General features: G+C 41.6%; 1 protein-coding gene across 2 annotated transcripts in view; it reads left to right on the top strand.

Moving 5' to 3' along the window:
• Positions 1-19,816, top strand: part of MBD2 (methyl-CpG binding domain protein 2) — a 58,369-nt gene extending 38,553 nt beyond the window's left edge. Inside the window, exons 4-7 of one of the 2 annotated variants that reach the window (XM_054583676.1) lie at positions 12,339-12,429; positions 13,701-13,878; positions 17,900-18,033; positions 19,346-19,816. In XM_054583676.1, coding sequence (XP_054439651.1) covers positions 12,339-12,429; positions 13,701-13,878; positions 17,900-18,026 — 396 coding nt within the window. In that variant the 3' untranslated portion in view covers positions 18,027-18,033; positions 19,346-19,816. Of the gene's footprint in view, positions 1-12,338; positions 12,430-13,700; positions 13,879-17,899; positions 18,039-19,345 lie in introns of both variants that reach the window. The other variant, XM_054583675.1, reaches the window with a different exon arrangement.
• The last annotated feature ends 1,948 nt before the right edge of the window (positions 19,817-21,764 follow it).

The following is a 21,764-nucleotide window of genomic DNA, read 5'->3' as shown; positions in this document are numbered from 1 at the left end:
GGTTTTTCTGTTCCCTGAATTGACTGTTTTTTGTTGTTGTTGTTGTTGTTTATTTTAGGTTCTGTCTTATTGACTATTATGTATATTGCCTCAGTGACTATTCTGTTGCATGTTTTTAGTTTTGCACTTATAGGTAGGTGTAGAATTGCCAGGTCATAGAGTATGCATAGTTCAGCTTCATTCAATAATACCAAATAGTTTGCCAAAGTGATTATACAAAGTTACACTTCTACCAGCCATGTACATTTCCTTTGAATGCTGGCAACACTTGGTATTGTCGGTCTTTAAAATTTTAACCATTTTGATATGTGCTTAGGAGTATTTCATTATAGTTTTAACTTGCATTTCCTTGGTAACTAATGATATTGGGCACAGTGTACACGTGTATTGACCATATAGCTATCCTTTTGAAGTGCCTATTCAAGTCTTTTCTGCATTTTTGTATTATGTAATTAAGTCCTTGGTCTTTTTTTATTTTTCATGGACTTGTGGTAGTTCTTTATATATTCTGAACATGAGTCCTTTGTAGGATATATTTCTCAAGTATCTTTTCCCAGTGTGTGGCTTACCTTTTTTATGCTTTTAGTCTCTTGATAAACATAAGTTCATGATTTAGAGCTGGGAGGTGGGGTAGAGACTGGGAGGGTCTGCGCGTGGTGGCTTGTGCAGTGCTTGTCCTGCTCTATTTCTTCTTCCAGGTGGTCGTTACATGACTGTGTTCACTTTGTGAAACTTCAGTGAGCTCTGTGCGTGGTTTTTTATATTTTTGTTTTTATATACTTTTTTTGTGTGTAATACTTCAGTACTTCAACTTACAGAAAGTAAAGAAATATAATTTAATTTATCAATCTCTTCCTTTGTATTTCTGTGACATGTTTAAGGAAATTTTCCCTTCCATCTATGCCGTGTGCATTTATTTCGACTTCATCCTAGGCCTGTCTGGGCACTTTCCTGCCCAGATAACGAAATATATTCAAATGCGGCCACAGTTTTTGAACAACTATAGGAAAGTAGGAGATTTGTTTGTTTATTTTAATTACTAACTTTTAATCTCTTACTTGGCTTGAGAACAGATCATGTCTGATTCATTTGTGACCAATAGCTCAACACCCTGTTTCTTTTATTCTATTACCTTAAAACATTAAGGATCTTTTCATACTTTTCTTCATTGCTCCAGGGCCTTGTACAAATTAAACATTTTGTAAATAAAGTATAAACAGCAGATAGCTATTGTATGAGATCATGGTGTCTTTTGTTTCTGTTTGGAACTGCTGAATTAACTTTGCGCCAATAAACTAGTTCATCATAATAAAAAAAATTTCTTTTGCTTACTCCAAGTGTATCAGTATATTTCCCTGATTTCTAAAAGCCTTGTTTTACTTTTGCATTTAGCTCTACAATCCATCAGGAATTGACTTTTGTGTATGATGTCAGGTGGGGTTTTTTTCCCCCCAATTGACTCAGCACCATATACTGAAAAGACTGTTGTTTGCTCTACATTGTCACCTCCGTTATATGTGAAATGTCAAATGAGAAAGTGTGACAGTCCTGTGAAAGTCAGTTTTTTGGACTCTCGTTCTGTTCCTTTGGTTTAATTGTACCTGTGAATCTGTTTCTGTGCTATGTTCTATTTTATTGGTCTGTTTGTCTTCTTTACCCGTACCACATTGTCTTAATTACTGTCGTTTTATAAAAAAGACTTAGTATGTGGTAGTGTGAGTTTCCAGCTTTGTTATTCTTTCCTCAAGGCTACCTTGGTTAGTTTTGGCTGTTTGCATTTCCATATAAATTTTAGACTCAGCTTGTCCAGTTTTCTGTAAACCTGCTAGGATTTATATCTATAGATCAGTTTGGGACAGAATTAATAACATTAAGTCTTAAATTCACGAGTCTTGTGTATCTCTCCATTCGTAGTTTATAGTTTTCAGTCTACAGCTCTTAAACATATTTAATTGATTTCTAGATATTTGATGCTTTTGATGCTACTCTGATTCCATTAAATGTTAAAAATTTTCCTATTTGTTACTAAAATATACAAATAAGTTGATTTTGTAGATCAACTGTGTATTCAGTTATCTTCCTAAATTCGCTGACTATTCATTGAGTCTCTTTGTTTTCATATGTGAACAAACATGTCTTCTGCAAGTGAATTTATTTCTTCCTTGCTGATCCTTAAACCCTTTTTCCTCCTTGACTTATTTCACTAGTTAGAGTTTTCAGCACAATCTTGAATAAAAGCAAAAACAGATGTATTTATCTCATTTGTGATACCAGGCAACATTTTTAGTGTTTCTTTATTAAATATGATGGATGCTGTAGGTTTTTTTAAATAGATACCCTTTGTCAGATTAAGGAAATTCACTTAAATTCCTAGTTTTTTACTGAGGATATTTTTCATGAATGGGTATTGAATTATATCAAATTCTTTTTCTCTACCTAGTTAAATGATAAAATGACTTTTTATTTTTTGTTTTGTTAATGTAGCAAATTACAGTGATTGGTATATGTGGTGAATTGTACTGCTTGGTGTTTTTGTTTGTTTTAATGTGAAACCAACCTTGAATTCCTGGATTCAGCCCAATGTGGTCCCAAGGTATTATCATTATTATTGCTGTTTAGATTTGTGGTTACTTTGTTTTGGACTTTTGCATTTATATTTATGAGAGAGATGGGCTTGCATTTTTCTTTTCTGATAATCATCTTTTCAAGGTTTAGTATCAAGGCTTTGCTGGCCTTGTAAAATAAGTTGGGAGGTTATCCCTCTTTTAATATTCTCTGGAAGAGTTTGTGTTACATAGGTATGTTTTTAAAAAGGTTGAAAGAATTAATCATGAAGCTTTCTCAGCCTAAGTATTTTTTTTTTAAATGGCAAAGCTTGAAGTTACAGGTTCAATTTAATAGGTACATGGATGAATATTCATGTTTTCTATTTCTTCTTACATAGATTTTGAGAACATGTTTTTCTAGGAATATATGCATTTCATAATTTTTAAATTTAATGATATAAAGTTCATAATATTTTCCAGTAATATTTTTAATATAGTATCCATCTGTTGTGATACCCCTTTTTCTGATTTTGGTAGTATCTAGATGAAAGGTGAAATGAAATATTGGGGAGAGTTTTCTTAACAAGCTTTGAACTCAGTTTATATGGCCACTTTCCCCCACGGAAATTCAAACTCCAATTTTTATCAACAAGTTTATTAAGATAGCATTTATTATATAGAAGTTCGTTAGTTATAATGGGTTATGCTTTGTCTTATTTGACACTTACTGCCTTGCAGTAATCTTATAGTAATATTGAAACCTTTCTTAATATCTTTATTTGTTTGTTACTTCTTTGCTTTTTCTTTTTTCTTTTTAGCTTTCTGCTTTCTGAGTTCCTTTATTTTTAGTGAATGTTTCTTGCATAAAACATATAGTTGATTTTCCCCCCATCTAATCTGACAGTCTTTTTTTTATTTTTAAGTGAGTTTTCCATTATACTTATTGATAGTACAGACATATTTGGTCTTGATTCTGACATTGTGTTTATATACTTTTATTAATATTTTATTGTCATTTTTTAGTATTTATGTTTATGTTCTGTGGTATGGGTTTCCATTTAAATCCGTATTTTTGATAATTTTGAGGATTTGTAACCTGATATTAGTTTTTCTGGTTGCCTAATGTCATATTTTAAAAAGTAAATATATACCTCTTAAAAGTTGATATTTCTTAATTTATCAATATTAGAAAAGAAGTAGTATCAATTGATGTCCCACTATTAAAATATGAGGAATTAACTTCTGTTACTGAAATTAGTTTCAAGCACACTTTCCTGGGCGGGCTGTCTCTGGAACCTTTCTCCCGGCTCAGGCGTGCGCCTGTACTTTTTTCTCCCAAACCCTCAGGGCCCCGGGGAGCAGTGGGCGGCGGCAGCTTGTCCCGGGCTAACCCTGAATCTCTTCCCAAGGCCCCCTTGTCTCTGGCTCTCCAGCGAGCTGACAGCAGCCCAACGTGGCCCATGTTTCTAGAGAGGCAAAGCAGCCCCTCCTAGGCTCTCTCCTGTGGCTTCTTTTGTCTAAGCCTGCCCTTTGTTTCATTGTCCCCAGCTTTAATAAACGTGTTCTCAAAATCACAAAAAGGAAAGAAAGCTTTCTCTGAAGGTCAGCTCTTCTGTTAAGCAATAGTGATACCGAACGTTCTTTATTACAGATCAGAGTTCCTGCCCTTGAGTGGGTTTTGAAATCATTAATTTATCTATTCAGCAGCATTTATTGCAGGTGCTATGTAAACACGAATGTCAGACACGCACCCTGTCCACATAAAACTTGCAGTATAATAAGGGGAAGAAAAAACACTGAACAGATAGCTCCAAGTGTGTGGAACTGTGACAAATAAGTGAAATGGAGGAGCATACATAAGTCTCTGTATGCACCGATTACGTGTTAATACTATGACAACTTTTCCGGTGGGAGTAGCACATGAGAAACAGGCGCTGGGAACAAGTGCTCTTATTCCATGGCCGTCTTAGGATAGTGGTACCTTTCGAGGCACATGGCAAGTATTGCAGGCCCACATCGTGTGAGTTCGACGCATCGTGACAAAACTGACACAGGCAGCCCCAGCAGGTGGTGATCTGGACGCCCCCATCCCCTTCAAGTCTTTTTAGCCTTTCACTTCATTCTTCCATCCTCCTTTGCCCCAAATGTTATCTTTAGCCTTAACAAGAGATCTTATTGTAGTTTGCCTGGCCACATGAATCAAGTTTTTCCTTGATTTACGTAATAATTTTCTTGTTATTGTCTAGTCCTTGCTTCCTGGGCCACTCTCAGAAAATAAGGGGGTAGCTCGTGGTGACTTTTGATGTTTGCAGGCCATGGTGTTTAAGTTAAGTTGGTTTTTCTGACCAAAATTAGACAACCCAAATATCATATGGGGTTGATTTGAAGAAGAGCAGTTTACAAACTGGACGGGAATTCCTTCTGGGCAGGAACCTTCATCCCTCTGTGTAGCCCTAACCCAGTGTTTTGCATACTTAGCTTTTCATGCGTCAGTGAATATGAAGTATACGTTTTCCGGGTTTTGCTTTCATCTACAAATACATGATAAGATCCTTTATTCTTTGGTTAGATTTAGTAAAAGCCTCAGGAAAGGGAATAAGCTATTCACTGAATTTATGAAATCCTAACATTAGAAAGCATCCTGAGCAATTTAAGTAAAAAGTTTATATTTTCAAAGAATTATCTCATTTTTTTGTCACTGTTTTGATAACCATCTGAGATAGTTAAGGCAGTATACTGGTGTTCCTGTTTTATTGGTGAAAATGCAAAACGATCAAGTGATTTACCTAAGACAGCATGTCTGTTCAGTGGCTGAATCAGGAATAAAGCTCCCAAACTAATGTTCCTTCTCTTACTCTGTACTCCCTCTGCTTAGCCACAAATTCATCGTGTAAACACTTAAGTGCCAACTACGTGTCTAGCATCATGCTCTTGACAGAGATGAAGACTGTGCCGATTTAAACTCTTAGAACAGTGAGATTTTAAAGGTATATGTCACATCTTAGGTATTTTATGTATTCGTTGTCATTAGGAAAAATGCCAATAATCTTATTTCTTTGATGATTCCTATTAGAAGTTTTCATTTTTAATGTTCAAAAATATGAAACATACAGAGAGGCATCGTAAAAGGCAGACTTGCCTAAGTTTTCTGACAGCCTGCGATTACAACAGAGAAGTGGGACAAAGTAGGCTTGAATCAGGAGTTGGATCTGGAAATTAGAAGGTTACTGTGACCTTGGCAGGTCCAGGTTAGAAGGAGAAAGATGAATGGCAGGTGAGGAAATAAGACGAAGCTTCTCTCCTAGTGGAAGAGGAAGATAGAGATGGTTTGCGGGAGAAATAGTGTGAATAGCAGTTTTTAGGTTATCAGTGATTTAATATTATCTCTCACTTCCGGGGAAGATGCCCCAGGAGAGTAAAAGGAAAGGGAAAATAGGAGAGGAAAAATTGGGAGAATTGTTGAGGCAAGACCAGGAGGAGGCTGGAGGAGGTGTGACCAAGAGCCGAGCGCAGAAATAGTCTTTGGAAAGTAGCGAAGAACTTCCTCCTGGAGCCAGGAGGCGAGTGAGGAGGTTCCGGGGAAACAGTGCGGAGGGAGTCTGAGGTGAGGGGGCCTTTGAAGAGGCCTGGGACTTTCTACTTGAGCTCCTGGTTTTTATAGTTTGCTGTAGAGTTGATTATTACAGGCTTCTTGACTTAGGGGCTAACATTCAGTTTATGGTATTTAAAATAAACAGTAAGAGGTAGGAGTTCAGATATATGAGGTAAAGATAAACTTTATGTACTTTCATTGTTGAAATTGCAGTGTTTCTTTATAATTTTTTTTCACATGGGGATTATAATTTCAGAAGGCAAAGGAAGATGCATTTTAAGACGATAAATGAGGGCTAAAGTAAGTTTTAAGCTTTTCTGTAGCTCAGTTTGATGAGATGCTTTTTCTTTGGGCTTTTAGTTCAAAGTTGGCCAGGCCCTACTGATAGTTACATACTAAGCAATTACAGAAATTAACATGTTCATGCTTGGTTCTGTTTTGTTACATTACCTATGCTCGACCTCCTGAGGGTATTCTGAATGGGGCTGTGCCTTTCTTAGTATCAGTCACAGATTAGCACATGTTTATGTTGTCAGAAAGTTCCTTTTAAACTCTGTACATACGGATGCTTTCTAGCATATGGGGTGAAACATAAACTGTCAGGTTTCAGTTGTTCGGAACTATACAAATCTCCAATACAAATGATAATATAAATGTTTCTAGCATCCAGCCCAGCCCACAAAAGACCACTGAATATAAAGTGTGTCTGAATGTTTAAAAATAATTACTGTTTATAGCCGTGTTCCTCTCAGAAAGTCATTACACTCAACACCTAAAGTAAGAAGCGCCAGGCCACTTAGGGGTAGTTCTTCTAAGGCCCAGGAACGCGTCCCCGGGGAAGTGGGGAGAGGAGCTGGCTGCAGTGACTGCGTGTGCCAACGGAGCGGTCTCCCCTCCGTTCAGCTCCGAGAAATGGGCCCCGCCGTTGTAAACCTGCCCTCCTGTCCTCTTCCCCTGGACCAGTGGTCCTCAACCAGACTTGATTTTGCCCCCAAGTCATCCCTGCCCCACCCCCCCAGTTCCCCCATACACTAAGGAGACTTGGCCATGCCTGGAAACATTTTTGGTTGTCACAAATGGGACAGTGCTACCGGTATCCAGCAGATGTAGGCCAGGGATGCTGCACGACCACAACGAAGAGTTATCCAACCCCAAACATCAGCATCGCTGAGACAGGCACTCTGCTCTAGGCCGTTGTTGCTGGTTTGAGTCTTTTTGCTCCTTCATTGCAAAACAGAAATGTAGCTTGTGTTCCCTGATTCTCTTCTACCTTCTATTCTTGAAAAATGCTCAAAGCCCTTCTGAGGTTTTTCCAAAGGCTTTACTGTCATCACAGTATGGAAATAGAAGGGGTAAAAATAACAAGAAAATTACAGTTTTGGGAAATCTTAATTAAAAGCTGTCCATGCTATCCACTGGATTTGACATACTGAATGGAATCTCTGGGGGCTGAGGCCTCGGAATATGCATTTTAAAGAAACCACTATGCTTGTTCTTCCTCATAAAAATGAGGAAATACTGGCTTGTCCTCTCTGTCTCACCTCTGTGCCTTTGCTCAAGCTATTTTCTTGGCTTGGCATGGTCTTTCCTCCTCTGTTGGATTCTTACACACTTTTCAAGAGCTACCTCTTCCTAAAAGCCTTCCCCGATTCTCCCAAATTGGAATTAGTTTTGTGCCTTCATTATTGCACTTACTACAGGCTTCCTTGTAGAGTTTTGCTACTTTTCCACCAAACAGTCAACTTCTGGAGGGCAGCGGTTACCAGTTATCTTTGTAACCCTTAGAATATTTTGAGTATAACGGGCACTAGAAGAACATTTGTTGAGTTCGGATCCATCCTTTAATTGAGGGGTCCCCAACCCCTGGGCTATTGGGAAATGGGGCCTCAAGGGAAGCTCTACCTCCTTTCTCCTCACCCCCCCCGCCCCCCAATCCCTGGAAAAACTGGCCCCTGGTGCCAAAAAGGTTGGGGACCGCTGCTTTAATGACTTTTTTCCACTAAACTCTCCTGTCTGACCACCCCAGATGACTGCAGATCCCTCCAGAGTATGTGTGATTAAGCTCGGGTGAAGGACAGAACTAAGAATAACCGTGACCAGCCCGAGTGCCCGGCGCGTTAGAATGGGGTGTGTTTGTGAGCAGTTGTGAGGCTTGTCTGTGATCCCTCTTTCTTCCTCATCCTCTTCTTGGATATCCTTAGGCAAGTTGAACAAATGCCTCAAAGCCCCAGGTAGATCCACAGCAATGAAGGAAAGGCCACGGGTGTATTCTGGGTTGGTTTTACCTGCGGGAAACAGGTTTGAGCGTTCCTCTCGCTAAAGCAGTGCCTCTCGTTTCACACCAGCACGCCTGTCCCCTGGGATTCGGAGACAGAGTCTGGCTGTGCTGCCACTGATGTCAGGGAGGTGCCTACTGCGCCCATGTAGGGCAAAGGCCTAGAGATGGATTCCAGTTTCCAGTAAATGGTTTCTCCCAAGCTGCCCTGCCTCGGTCACTGGTATTTTAGGCACTTTGTGGCTTTGGAACTTTTAATCCCATCCTGTGCTTCTCCATCAGCTCACTGCGTCGGTCGCTGCCCAGGCTGCTGGCAACATAAAGTGATACGCAGATGGGTGCTGTCAGTTTCCTTATACACTGGAGGGTGACAAAGAGAACAAGATGTTAGAGGCACCTGGAGGGTCCGATCAGTGGGGGGATGAGAAGGGGTGTAATTATTAAGGGCGCTAGCACATTCTGGGAGTCTCTCCAAATATTACATCATTGCCCCTTAAAAGTTTTCCATTGATTATTTGCCTCACACTGGGCAGCAGGTGAAGCTGAGAAAGTCATCGGATCTGACCGGAAGGTCAGATTCTCAGGGCGTAGGTTAGGATTTATGAAAGCAACAGTGTTTATGAAAGTGTGGTGCAAGAGACTAGGTAGCTGTCGTGGAGGGGGCTCCTTACAAATTTAGGGAGACCCCTCTTTTCAGTATTTTTGTTTTTAGATTTATAATGATTCCAGAAGTAATGCACTAGGAAGAACTCCATATGCCCACAATTAATCACCTAGTAAAAATGTGGAATTCACAAATGAACAGACCAGGAAATTTTAAATGGAGGCAGAGGAAGACCTCCTTCTTCCTCTGCCTGCCTCCAAAGCGTTCAGGGCTATAAAGTAACCAAAGAATGAGAAAAGAGCATTGAATTTGGTGAGTCACTGACGGACTGTCAGAGTAGATTTAGCGAGAATTCCTGTTCAGGGGATGGGCCTGAAGGAATGGAGACAGTGCGTGTCGATCATTCCTTGAGCAACTGGCTTGGGGGAAAGTAGAAAATGGTATTTGTATCACCTGGATAAAATCAGCGAGCACAGCCCTAAACCCTGAAGAATTCCCCGTGCGGGCCTGGGTCGTCAGGCCCTCCCTCCGGCCCCAGCCGCCGTCCCTGCTGTTTCTTCTTTTCCAGAATGTCCCATAAATTGGATCATATAGTCTGTCAACGACTGGCTGCTTTCACTTAGCAGTATGCCTGCTCTCCATGAATTTAAAAAACATTTTAAAGTACAAAGAACACCCCTTCCTCAAAACGAACAGGACTGGTAGGAACCTGAGAAGATGAATATGGAGAAGGGGAGTTAGGAATATATTCAGTGGGGCAAGAGTTGGTTTGCAGTTGTTCGTATGGAAAATAATACAATAATTAACATATAATAACCCAAGAGTAAGCTGTTTCATGTACTCACAACTGTAAACCTACTTTTGCCCCACCCTATATTGCGGTGTCGACATGAAGGTGTAAACATTATTTCATAGAGACTGTTTCAGTTCTCATGAAAGTTAGGTGAGCTTGTGAGGTCTGAATGGGCGAGAGAAGAGGTGGAGCCGAGGGCAGGGGGAGCTTGACCCCTCAAATGCTGGCTTCTTCAGACCGCCTCCCTTTGTCCTCTGACCTTTCCCTCTTCTTCCACCTCCTTTGGGGGTCGTGGTTGGAGAAATGCTCATAAGCACACATACACTTACGTAAATACATAGAGGTGCGTTTTCACGGGGGAAGCGCTTCGGTTATAAAGAGGCCGTTCTTGCCTATCAGGCTCGACTTCGGATGTACTCGGGGCCCGTCTGAGGAGAGGCAGTCCCAGGAGTGTAATGTGCAGCCGCACATGCGTGTCTCAGGCCGAGATTTAGTTTGCAAAATTTTCCGTCCTCAATTTTTTTCATTGTTTTTTTTTCCTTCAGATTAATAGGAATTTAAAAATTAAGAATTAAAAATGATAGAAAGTAAAAAATTTAACTTGATATTTTAGAATTGGAATGTTTAGATGTAAAATATTATTAATTTTATCTGTACATAATTTTCATACTTGGTTTTTTGGTAGTGTTGATTTATTTTTTGCAAATTAAATTATGTATAAAATTTTATTATAAAAGTACTTACTATTCTCATATTCACTGATTCCTCTGAATATGTTTTCATTAGAAATTAACTGGTTTTTGTTTTCCTTGTCTCTTTCTATAGTTGTGACATTCAAAACTTAGATGATGTTATTCCCCTAAAGAGGAAATAGAAAGCAGGCAGGGTTTCTTGGGACATTTGTCACATTCGTCAGTTATAATCTTCCCCTAACTTTTATGCACCCACGATGCTTAATGTATTTGTGTTCTCATATATGTTGACTACATATTCAGCTCATGACGTAATTTGTGGGGAGAGATGTAAGGAGGTCTTACCACGTACCAGAGGCCTTCAAAGGAGAGGGAAGCGTTCTATTGCAGGTTACTCTTGGTACTAGCATTGAGGTTATTGTAAATCCAACATGTTACTGTTCTGCCATAAATACAATTATTATTGTATCTTAAATGAAATACAGTATGGCGGGGGATGGCAGTCATCTGATTATTTTTATATATCTGGAGGTCAGAATTAGAAGCCCAGAAAGCCCTCAGAATAGTTCAAATTTACAGAAAGTAAACATCCCAAACCTTAGGTGTACTCTGTGACCAGTGCTGTGTATGTCCTGCCTTGTTTAATCCCCACAAGGATCTTATGTGGTAGTCATTGCTGCCTCAGTTTACAGAAGAGGAAATCAAAGCTTCTGAAGTTATGGAACGTGTCCAAAGCCACACACCTAGAGCTGGGGTTTCAGCTTGGGTTGGTGTGTCCCTCAAGACCCTCATTCTGAGTCCAGTTACGCCCATATTGAGTCATTCACACGAACCTTTTTTCCATACCCTCTCTGTGACAGGCCTCGGGTATCCAAGGTTAAAGACAAACATAGGGAGTCCTACGGAGTACCTTTGTCTGTTTTGTGGCCTGTGGTGGATATGAAACAGGCTAGGGAAAGATGAAGGCTTGAGGACCCAGACACTACGTTACCTACTGTTGCATCCACAGGGCAAACACAGCACATAGTAGGAGCTGAAAAATACATGCCGAGCGGATCAATGACAGTAGTGAGAAGTAGTAGCTAACCAGGAGAGAGTGAACTATTGGAGGGACATAAAATCAAACGGCAGAGCTGCCTCAGCCCGTTTAGAGTTTGGAGAAGCAATTGTGTGCTCAGTGGCCGCCCAGGGCACGAAGGGCCTCCGGCGGCCCCACTGCAGCCCTGAGCGGGTTAGGGGGCCCAGGCTCTGTGCAGCAGGGAGGCGGCCGCTCAGGGACGCGGCATCGGCCTTAACAATAGCAAGGAAGTGTCTAAAACATTTTAGAAAAGTTCCCATTAAAAATGGCCTTTTTTTCCTCCTTAAAGTATGCTAAAGGGCTAAACTTGATTGTCTTGGAAAAATCACAGGTGGAAGAGTTCTGTCCCTAACGGTACTGGATATAGAGGCCTTATGTAATGTAATTCGTTTTCTTTCCCCTGATAAGGTATAACCTTACATTTTTATGCCAAATGAAGCTTTAAAAATTCAAGTTATATTCTCTGGAAGATGCCTTATAAAGACCTATATATAATATATGACATAGCTATAGTACTGTGTAAGTGAACAGGTTGCATCAAATAACAAAACTTTTTTTTTTTTTTAGTAGTATCATTTGAAAGAATGATGATATGTTGAAGTAATTCCTGTTTGGAGTATCATTTAGCTTTTTGTAAGAAAAATATGGGGAAATTAGGCAACTATTGAAATGATTTCAATTTCATTATTCAACAGCATCGATGCGCTACTTTCTTGTTCCGAGAATGTATCTATTAACGGTGATGTTTTGCCTTACAGCTTTTCTGGGAGAAGAGGCTACAAGGACTTAGTGCATCAGATGTAACAGAACAAATTATAAAAACCATGGAACTACCTAAAGGTCTTCAAGGTATTATCTCAGTTCAGTCGAGCAGTACCCACTGTGTGCCAGGCTCTGTGTTAGATTCTGTGGAGTCAGCAGTGATTTAGACGAGGTCTCCTCGGGGGAATGGATGCCTTGCTGGATGACAGCCTCTTGTGTTTTAGTAAACCCAGGGGACAATGTCCGCGACACGTTCGTATGTTACAGGGAGGCTTCAGGGCAGTGTTTGTTACCTAAGGCGTTTTTTCTGTGTAAAAATGTTGGCTTTAGGTTAGGTTTCTCATATAAATTAACCTGTGTGCTGCTTTTAGAACCAAACACAGCTGAGTGGCAGAACTCCCCAAGCTTCCTGCTCGTGCAGCCTCTGGCCCCGCCCCGGCACTTGCTGGCTCTTGTCTCTTATCGAAAGAACAGCTAGCAGCTCCCCTCCGCCTCTCCCTCCACAAACTGCTGCTGCAAACGGCAGTGGGAGCCGGCAGTGGGAGCCGAGGCGCCCTCGTCCGGGAGCCGCAGCCCGTGGGGTCTGGAGTGGGGGACGCAGTTGCTGTTGTGCCTGCCGTGTCATGTTAATGCCGAGTTCTAGAGAAGCATTTTTCAAGTATGAGAACTTCAGCATCTAAATTTTGATGTATTGTGGATTGTTTAAAAGTCCTCCTGACTCATGGTTAGAATGTTGTCTCATCTCTCTGTCCTTGGAAATATTGCTTTAACCGGTGTAACAAGTTTATGACGTTAAGCAATGCATTTAAATGTGGCCATAGTGGCCAGTCTCCTAAAAGGAGGCAAGGTGTGCAGTCATTAAGTGAATCTATTAACTTGGATATTCTGTTAGGTGTTTGAAAACATTGCTGAAAACTGTAGGCACAGCATGCTTGCATTGATTTCTCCTTTGAAGTCTTGAAACAAAGAAGATAAGTGTTGAGATATTGCTAGAAATTAATGTAAAAACTACAGGAGAAACCATTCCAGAAACAGTTCAGGAATGCATTAACCTTGCTTGAGGAAATGTAGCTAACTTTTATAAAGTTTAGAAAAAAATTTGGAAAATGTACTTTAAAAGTTATGGTAAAATTCTATTGAAGTGCTTAGCTGTTTTGTTACCATTTCCTTAATGTTAATTTTTTGGTGTATAATAACTATTAAGGAGATATTATATAATCCTTTGCTCCTTTGGCTTATTTCAATTTTAAATACATGAATATAAAACGAACATAAAAATATTGGTGGTTCTCGATGATACAAGGTTTGCTTAGCACATCTGGAAATCTCCCTCAACAAGCATGAATCTCTGATTGCAGGAGTCGGTCCAGGCAGTAATGACGAGACCCTCTTATCTGCTGTTGCCAGTGCTTTGCACACGAGCTCTGCACCCATCACAGGGCAAGTCTCCCCTGCTGTGGAGAAGAACCCCGCTGTTTGGCTCAACACATCTCAACCCCTCTGCAAAGCTTTCATTGTCACAGATGAAGACATTAGGTAAGGCCATTTGATCTGACCTCCAAAACTTGTCTTTTACTTTCGATAAAATTGCGTACTCTACTGCCTGTTGGATTCAGTGGAATCTCTAGTAATACATAGGTAACTGGGAAAGTTACGTATGTCTATTTACGGAGCTTTTTTGAAAGCAGTGGAAGGTGACATAGACATTTAAAACAAACACATGTTGAAAAAGGCAGACGTGGTGTGGATAAGGGCGTCATCCTGATCATGTCCAAAGGACAGGTCAGTTGTACTCTGCTCATCATCTTTGCTGCGTCTTCTGCAGTTAGGGGTTCTCCCTCTCACCGGCTATGCCTTTTTGCATTGCTTCCTGCACTGGTGTATCTGCAAAACAGTCTCTCTTTAAAGCAAAGCATAAGCATGCTCCTTTAAGATCAGTTGTGTTTTCCATGTTTAATTTACTTACCTTGATTATGTTTACCTCACTTTAGCTCGATTTAGAGATTTATTTATCTCTACTTTACCTTCGAGGAAAGATTTAAGGTGGTTCCAGAGAGAGAGACAGACACACATGTATGTACACGCACACACACGCTAAATTAGCAAATGGGAAAGATGAAACAAAGGGTAAGGCAATAAAACAGAGCTGGGAATAAGGAGAGGGCACAATCTATTAACACCTTTTACTTTTCCTGAGGCTGAGCCACAAATCAGGTGTTGAGCTGCTAATAGTGGAAGGAAAGTGCACAACTCAAACTGGTAAGGCCCAGAAAGCAGAAGCAAACTGTTGCCCAGGAGAAGCAGCACTACTCTAGATATGAAGACCTCAAAGACATTCCTAGAAGGGATTTGTGAACTCGAGTACCATTAGTTTATAATGATAGTGTAGCATACTGTATTTCCTTTAAAAATATGGCAATGTGTGTCTACATCATTGTTTCTATCCTCTGATGTAAATCGGAAAGCTTTCCTGGGTCTGATTCCTAGACAAAACCAGCAGATGGCACTTTGGAATCATATAATTTACAAATATGTATTATATTTGTGTTTTTTCCTTGAATCCATATAAGGTGGTGTGAGAATGTTTTTAAATGCATGAGTCTAGCTAGGTTTATAATTTTGTTTAAACCTGTCTGGATTTACAAAGATGCAGAGTGGTTCAATGCCGCATTCATTCAGATGCCTTGATTACATAGAATTTATGATCAGTGTTAAAGAAAAACAAAATGTAAAATCAAGGAGAGGAATCAACTTGTTTTTTGGCTTAACTTACCCTTAAGGAAGGAAATTACTCAGGAGACAAGTTGTTTTCTGTCTTGCAATGAGTAATCAGCAGGATTTCACCAGGTCATTTCGGTGTTGACTGAGGTTGTCTGAGCGATAGCTTGGGAATGTTGGTGGCTTCAACACCAGATCTTTTGATAGGAAAGGAAACGATTTCAAAGCCATTGGATGATTTCCTTTTAAGGCAGACTTTAGTAAATTGTCCATTTGATGTAAGTATCATAACAGAAATAATTAAGCAAACATTTTTTGCTGAATTATTACAGGTTCAAAATAAATTACTGCCAGTGGAATTGTCTGCCCTTTGTGTTGCCAATATTCTGTTTATATTAAACTTTCAATTAAAGATCTCAACCTTAAGTATATATTTTTTCAGCCTCTTTGATAATATTTTCATCCATGTGTGTATTTGTTTTCTCATACTAAGTAACAGATTCTCATAAACTTACTGGCTTTAAACAATGCCCGTTTATAACTCACAGTTCCATAGGTCCAAAGTCTGGCCAGGCCCGACTGGATTCTCTGCCCAGGCCTTACAGACTGAAATCAAAGTGTCTGCTGGACCGCACTTCCTTCTGCATCCACTGGGGCCCCTTTCGGTTTCCAGTGGTTGTTGCAGAATTCATTTCCCTGCAGCTGTAGGACGGAGGTCCCTGTGCTCTCGCTGACTGTGAGGTGGGCGATATCCTCAGCCCTTCGAGGCCGGTGGCAGTTCCTCGTCCCGTGGGTCCCACCACACCCCCTCTGCAGCTTCTTTCAGGAAGGGCCAGCACCTTTCAGGGGCTCTTCTGACTAGGTCTGCATCTCTACGATACTCTCTTTTGATTGACTCAAGGTCAGTTGATTAGTAGCCTAATCATGGAGTTTTAGTCCACCATACTCACAAGGTCCACCTACCCTTGAGGGGGATTATACAGGGAGTTTATGCAGGGGTAGGACAGGGGACAACTTGGGGACTGTGTTAGAATCCTGCCTACCCCAGTGGGAAAGTGCTTCAATTTCAGCTTTCATAAATGTGGGGAGTAATTCCCAAGACGAAAGAGAATCATGGCAATATTAGGGTCTAAGACGTCCTTCTCCAGCCAAAAGCACCATTCACTCCATTTCCTTTGTCTTTCTAATGGAATTACTCGAGGGCAGTCACATACGTTCTCATGCTCTATTATTGGAGTGAGAGACTGCCAATGAGACCCATATGTCATTTGTCATAAACCTTGAGTCACTGAGCTGGAGGCAAGACTAACTATATAAGAAATAAACAATATGTTCTTCTTGACCTTGCTGCACTACATGAAAATATGTTCAACTCCAGTTTCTTTTAATATGACAGAGGCAGTAGGACTCTGACTAACTCACTGACAGCCTCCCTGTTTTAGAAAATTTACTTAAAAAGCGGAAGTCTATACCTTTCAACATTTTGTGCTGTTTTTAGAGTTTAATAAAGATGCCATAGAAGGTTTTTGTGGTTACACAATATGTGGTAACTTCGCTACCGTGGGGGTCATCTCATGAGATAAAGAGACGTGGGCTGGAGTATATAAATGTAACTTTCCAACTGGTTGAGCACCCAAGGAGTGACTTCTCAGGGACCCTGAGGAGTCTTCTGGAACATCACTCCTCTCCCCTTCTGCTACCCAGGTGTGGGCGTCGCTGCAATTTGTCTTCCTCGGTTGCTGATAGAGGAAACCCACTTTTTTATTTCCCGTGGAGCCCTAAGTGTTCCTTGTTGCACCTCTTGTCACGAGGCTTCTCCTCCCACTTGACGACCATCCTCCCACCCTCCTGTGCTCGCGGGAGGCGACAGGTTCTGTCTTCCAGTCAAGGCTAACCTTCCGGCCTGGGCCTCTGCCTCCCTCTCTCCCTCCCTTGTTTTTTCCTATGACTTTTATGGACCAGTCTTCTCCCTCCTTCTGTTTCTTCACCTTTGCCTCTCCACGTGGTTCAGGATGTGACTTACTGTTTACCTCCCTTGTTTGCTTGAGCTGTTTTAGGAGTCCCTTACTCAGCCTGTCAGGAAGCAACTCTGCTCTGAAATATTTTTTGAGATAAAGTGCACACCAGTAGTCTTTATCCCTGTGCTTTGTTTTCCCTCTAATAGTTCAGAGCCATTTCTGTTTAATAACTTGATGTTATTAGTTCTTTTGAGGGTTGCAGTCACCAAGACACCGAGATACTTGTGCCTTGTTCTTGACCTACTCGGCTCGTTTCAGTTCGAGATCTGCTTTTCGCTGTTTGCCCTCGGTTCAGAGGAGCGTGTGGTCTTTTCCTTCCTGATGGCCAGTTGCCAGCAGGCCTGGGAACCCGGGAGAGAGCCCGGCTGGCTCTCCCGTACTGGCCACCGAATGCCGAGCGGCCTCCCAGCTCACCCCACCCTCTGCCTTCACGTCTCAGCGCTTCATTGAACAAGTCTCTTCTTTATTTTCCATGTTACTTCCTGTTCTCCCCCTGCTTCCAAGATATTTTTGATTACCCTTTATAGGAATAACCCCAAATCTTCATGTACTTGAACTTCTTGAAGTTGAGGAAAAGGTCACTGAAATAAATCTGCTGCTACCAGCACTCTCTGCAAGGGGAGGAATGCCGCTCACCTCCTGTGTGGTTGGGTTTCATGGCTGTTTCATGCAAGAAGCAGCTTTTGCAAAGTGTAGGGAGAAGGAAATGTGTTTTCCTCAGGAACGTTCATGGTTCTGAAGTAAAGATGAACTTCAGTAGCAGCTTCATATTTCCATTACTTGCCCAGTGACCCGTGTCTTTTCATTCTCTTGTTACAAAGGAAACAGGAAGAGCGAGTACAACAAGTGCGTAAGAAATTGGAAGAAGCCCTGATGGCAGACATCTTGTCACGAGCTGCTGATACAGAAGAGATGGATATTGAAATGGAGAGTGGAGATGAAGCTTAAGAATACGGTCAGGTGAACTAACACCACAGAGGGAGAGGGGCTTGGACCTGCCGGTGTTTTCTTTGCTTGCGGTGGCCTATTGTCGCCTTCCTCCGTGGGGAATAAGAAGGCTTCTCCTTCGCGTGGGTGGTGCATGAGCTCTTCCTTGTTTGGCGCCTCTCTGTAGTCAAGGCCCAGATAGTTATTGCAGCCTTTTGTTCTCATTCTGTGAAGACATCATGGCCCCACAGCCACTTGAAAGGGATCGCGCCACCTTTATTAAGACAGTAAAAAACCACCAAGGTGTCCTTAGAGAAAAGCAGGGGAAGAAGAAGAGGACTCAGCCCGGTAGGGAGGAATGGCCATAGAACGTGAAGGCGTGAAGGGGGCTGCCACCTCCACCCCACCAACTCTCTGGGGTCTGTCGTCTCCCCTTTACAATTATGGCTGCAAAGTAGGCAAAACCCCTCCCTTCTTCTAGATTCTTTGTAGCATGGATTTGCTGCAGGGAGAATGAGGACATTTCAAATTATAATAAATAGCTTATTTTAACAAATGCAGAATTTGATCCCGTCCTCATCTCACATAATGAGTTTCATGGACTTTGTTCCGCTGGGTGTAAGTTCTCTTTAAATGATTACGTTCAAATCTCCAAGCGTTTGTGCAGCATCGTGCTTCCCAGCTTCTGTCCTGCTTTCTACCGACAGGTCTTGTCTGACTTTCTACCATGCGTACCTGATTTTTTTTTTTTTTTGTCCTTGGACGCGAAATCTGAGGACGGAGGAGAAGGATAGAGGGGAGGGAGGGAGGGAATGAGCAGAGTGAGCCACAGAGTTGTAACCCTGACATTGGCTTTCAACCTTTCCTCCCTTCCCTTTCAGCCTCGGGGCACGTGCCTCATCCCGAGTGTCATCCTTGCACTCAGGGCTAGGGCCTGGGGACACAGTGATGGATGCAGTGATGGACACAGTTGCCCAGTTCCTGTGCTCACAAAGCCTTACCACAGAGCCGTATTAAATAAACACTCACATAACCATGCAATTACCAACTGTGCTGTGTGCTGTCAGAGGAAAAATAAAGGCGCTCTGAGAGCTGGTGGCAGGGGCGCTGCCGGGGAGGGTCCACAAAGGCTCCCTGAGGAGGTGCCATGTCTTTGAGCCTGCAAGATGAGGGGACGAGTTGAGCACTTTTTATGCACAACACCGTATAACTCAATGCTAAGCAAGGCTTTAAAAAGATGGTGCTAAGGGAAATTTAGCCTCTGATTACTCTTTCAAGTTTTGCTGACCTCACCTGAGAAATCATTGAATTACTTAAGTTTGTTTCTTTTTTCCTTACAGGTAACTTCGACTGATGTTCCCCAAGAGTAAATTCCTAGAATTGAACCAAAACGTTTCCACTGGGTTTTGCCTGTAAGAAAAAAAAAATGTACCCGAGCACATAGAGCTTTTTAATAGCACTAACCAATGCCTTTTTAGATGTATTTTTGATGTATATATCTATTATTCAAAAAATGATGTTTATTTTGAGTCCTAGGACTTAAAAGTAGTCTTTTGTAATATCAAGCAGGACCCTTAAGATGAAGCTGAGCTTTGGATGCCAGGTGCAATCTACTGGAAATGTAGCACTTATGAGAAATGTTTGTTGCCACCCAGTTTTAATATGAATGGATCAAGAGAACCAATAAATTTCCCAATTAAAGATTATTGTGACTTCACTGTACATAAACAGATTTTTATACTTTATTGAAAGAGGACATCTGTACATTCTTCCATCATCGCTGTAAAGACAAATAAATGATTATATTCACAGACTGATTGGGATTCTTTCTGTTAAAGAACACACGCAATAGACAGCCTGTCCTCGGCATTCCTGATTTCCATTCAGCTCTGACCCCTGGGCCTTAGCTTTGAAATGGAGGTGGTAGCAAGTAGTTTATACATTTGCAACAGGCTTCCAGGTGTCATGAGAACTGTGTTTTCACGAGAATTCTTAAGTTGCCACCTAGCATGTGTCATTTTTTCCCTTTGCCTATGACCAGTACTGTTGTTAGTTCTGTAAGAATAAGTCATTTTTGGCCCTTGGACAGGAATTGGGTACACAGGTACCCTTCAATGTTACTAGAAGCCCGTGTTTTTTCTAGATCAGTTTGCATTTTCTAATTCCTTGCCAGCTTACTAAGTTAGCAGGCACAAGTCAGACTGTTTGCCATAGCAAGGCGTCTCTCTAGGCGCAGTTGCGTAATGACCTGGATTGTAATATTTCACTAGACAATACCTGGCCTCCAAAGCATTAACTTTTTTTTTTTTTTTCTGTTAAAACCCGTAAGTGTAACTTCATCACCACTTGAATTCCTTGATATCTAATGACTAAAATTGCATAGCATTATTAATGAGTTCTACAGATAAAAACATAAGTTTGTCTGATACCAAGGAAAGGAAGCAGTGGTTACAAGCAAATTTAAGGAGAAAGAGCAAAAATAATATTTTTCTGTCTGTGACGGCTTATGTACTCCTTAATTCTGAATTCTTTTAAAATGGGACCCAGAAATGATGTGGTCAAGGATGTGACCAATCCCATGAAAGTGTCACGCGTACATTTGATTAACACTACCTCCAGCACCCTTCAAGTTCCCGAGGAAGGGAGAGAAGAGAATAAAAGTAGTCTGTAGCTGGCTAGGTCTGGGCTGCTCTCTCTCTGGACCCTATGCCAAATTACGTAAATAAGCCCTTCTTGAAGTTCCCGATTTACATTCAACTTTGATCGCAGGGCCTTAGGCTGCCAAGGTCCTGGGAGCAGCCCCGTTGGTGGATGGGCAGGGACTTGCAGGCTCTGGGCAGAGGGGAGCGGCTCTGGGCCCGGCAGACCGCCCTCACCGGGGCGGCAGTGGGAAGTTCGTCTCGAGCTCTTTGGAGAACTGGTATGACTAGTGAGAATGATGTCCGAAGGCTTTTCTCGGCCTTCCCTAAGTCCATGATTCTCCGTTAGTAATCAGACTCGGGGTGACTTCATCTTGGTGATCATATGTTCTTTTTACAAAGCAATCCAACCAAGATGTCTTTTTGTAAAAGCAAAAACACAATGTACACACATACAAAACTTTGTGTTCTTACATACTTTGCTCAGGTAGAGAACAGGTATGAAAGCCATTACTTGGTGTCCAACCAGGGACCATCTCATAAGTGCAGGTGTTCCCAATATACCCACAGGACGACTGCCCACAATCAGACTCATCATTTATCCTCACATACTTATCACCATCTCGCATTCCCCAACTCATGTGAAAGCAAATCATCGACCCCGTTGCCCAAGGCGGAAGCCCAGGAGGGATCCCAGAGGCCACTCCTTCCCTTGCCTCCATCATCCCATCCATCCTGTTAGAACCAGCAACTGCACTTCTCACGTCTGTGTCTCTTCTCCATTCCCGCAGCCACTGCCGTCATGTGACCTCCTTTTATCTCCTTTGCACTTTCAGAAAAACTTTAACCTTCCCTCTTTCCTCTCCAGCCCTCCCTTTTTCTCCTCCATGGAGAAGTGGAGGACCATCAGAATGGTCCTCAAAGCAAATGTGTCTCATTTCCCTGCTTAAAATTCCTCACTTATCTGTGTATATAGCTTAGGATAATTTTTAAGAGTGAGCACTTTGAAGGGAAGAGAACCTGTGTTTGAACCCTAGTTTGCCATTTGTGTGACTTGTCAGGTTCTTTAATCTCTTTGAGCTTGTTCCTCGTCGGTGACATAGGAATAATAATACCTACC

The sequence above is a fragment of the Pteronotus mesoamericanus genome, unplaced genomic scaffold, assembly GCF_021234165.1.
Source record: "Pteronotus mesoamericanus isolate MK-2021 breed Mesoamerican mustached bat unplaced genomic scaffold, CSHL_Meso_final contig_74, whole genome shotgun sequence".
Lineage (NCBI taxonomy): Eukaryota > Metazoa > Chordata > Mammalia > Chiroptera > Mormoopidae > Pteronotus > Pteronotus mesoamericanus.
This window is presented reverse-complemented; position numbering and strand designations above follow the sequence as displayed.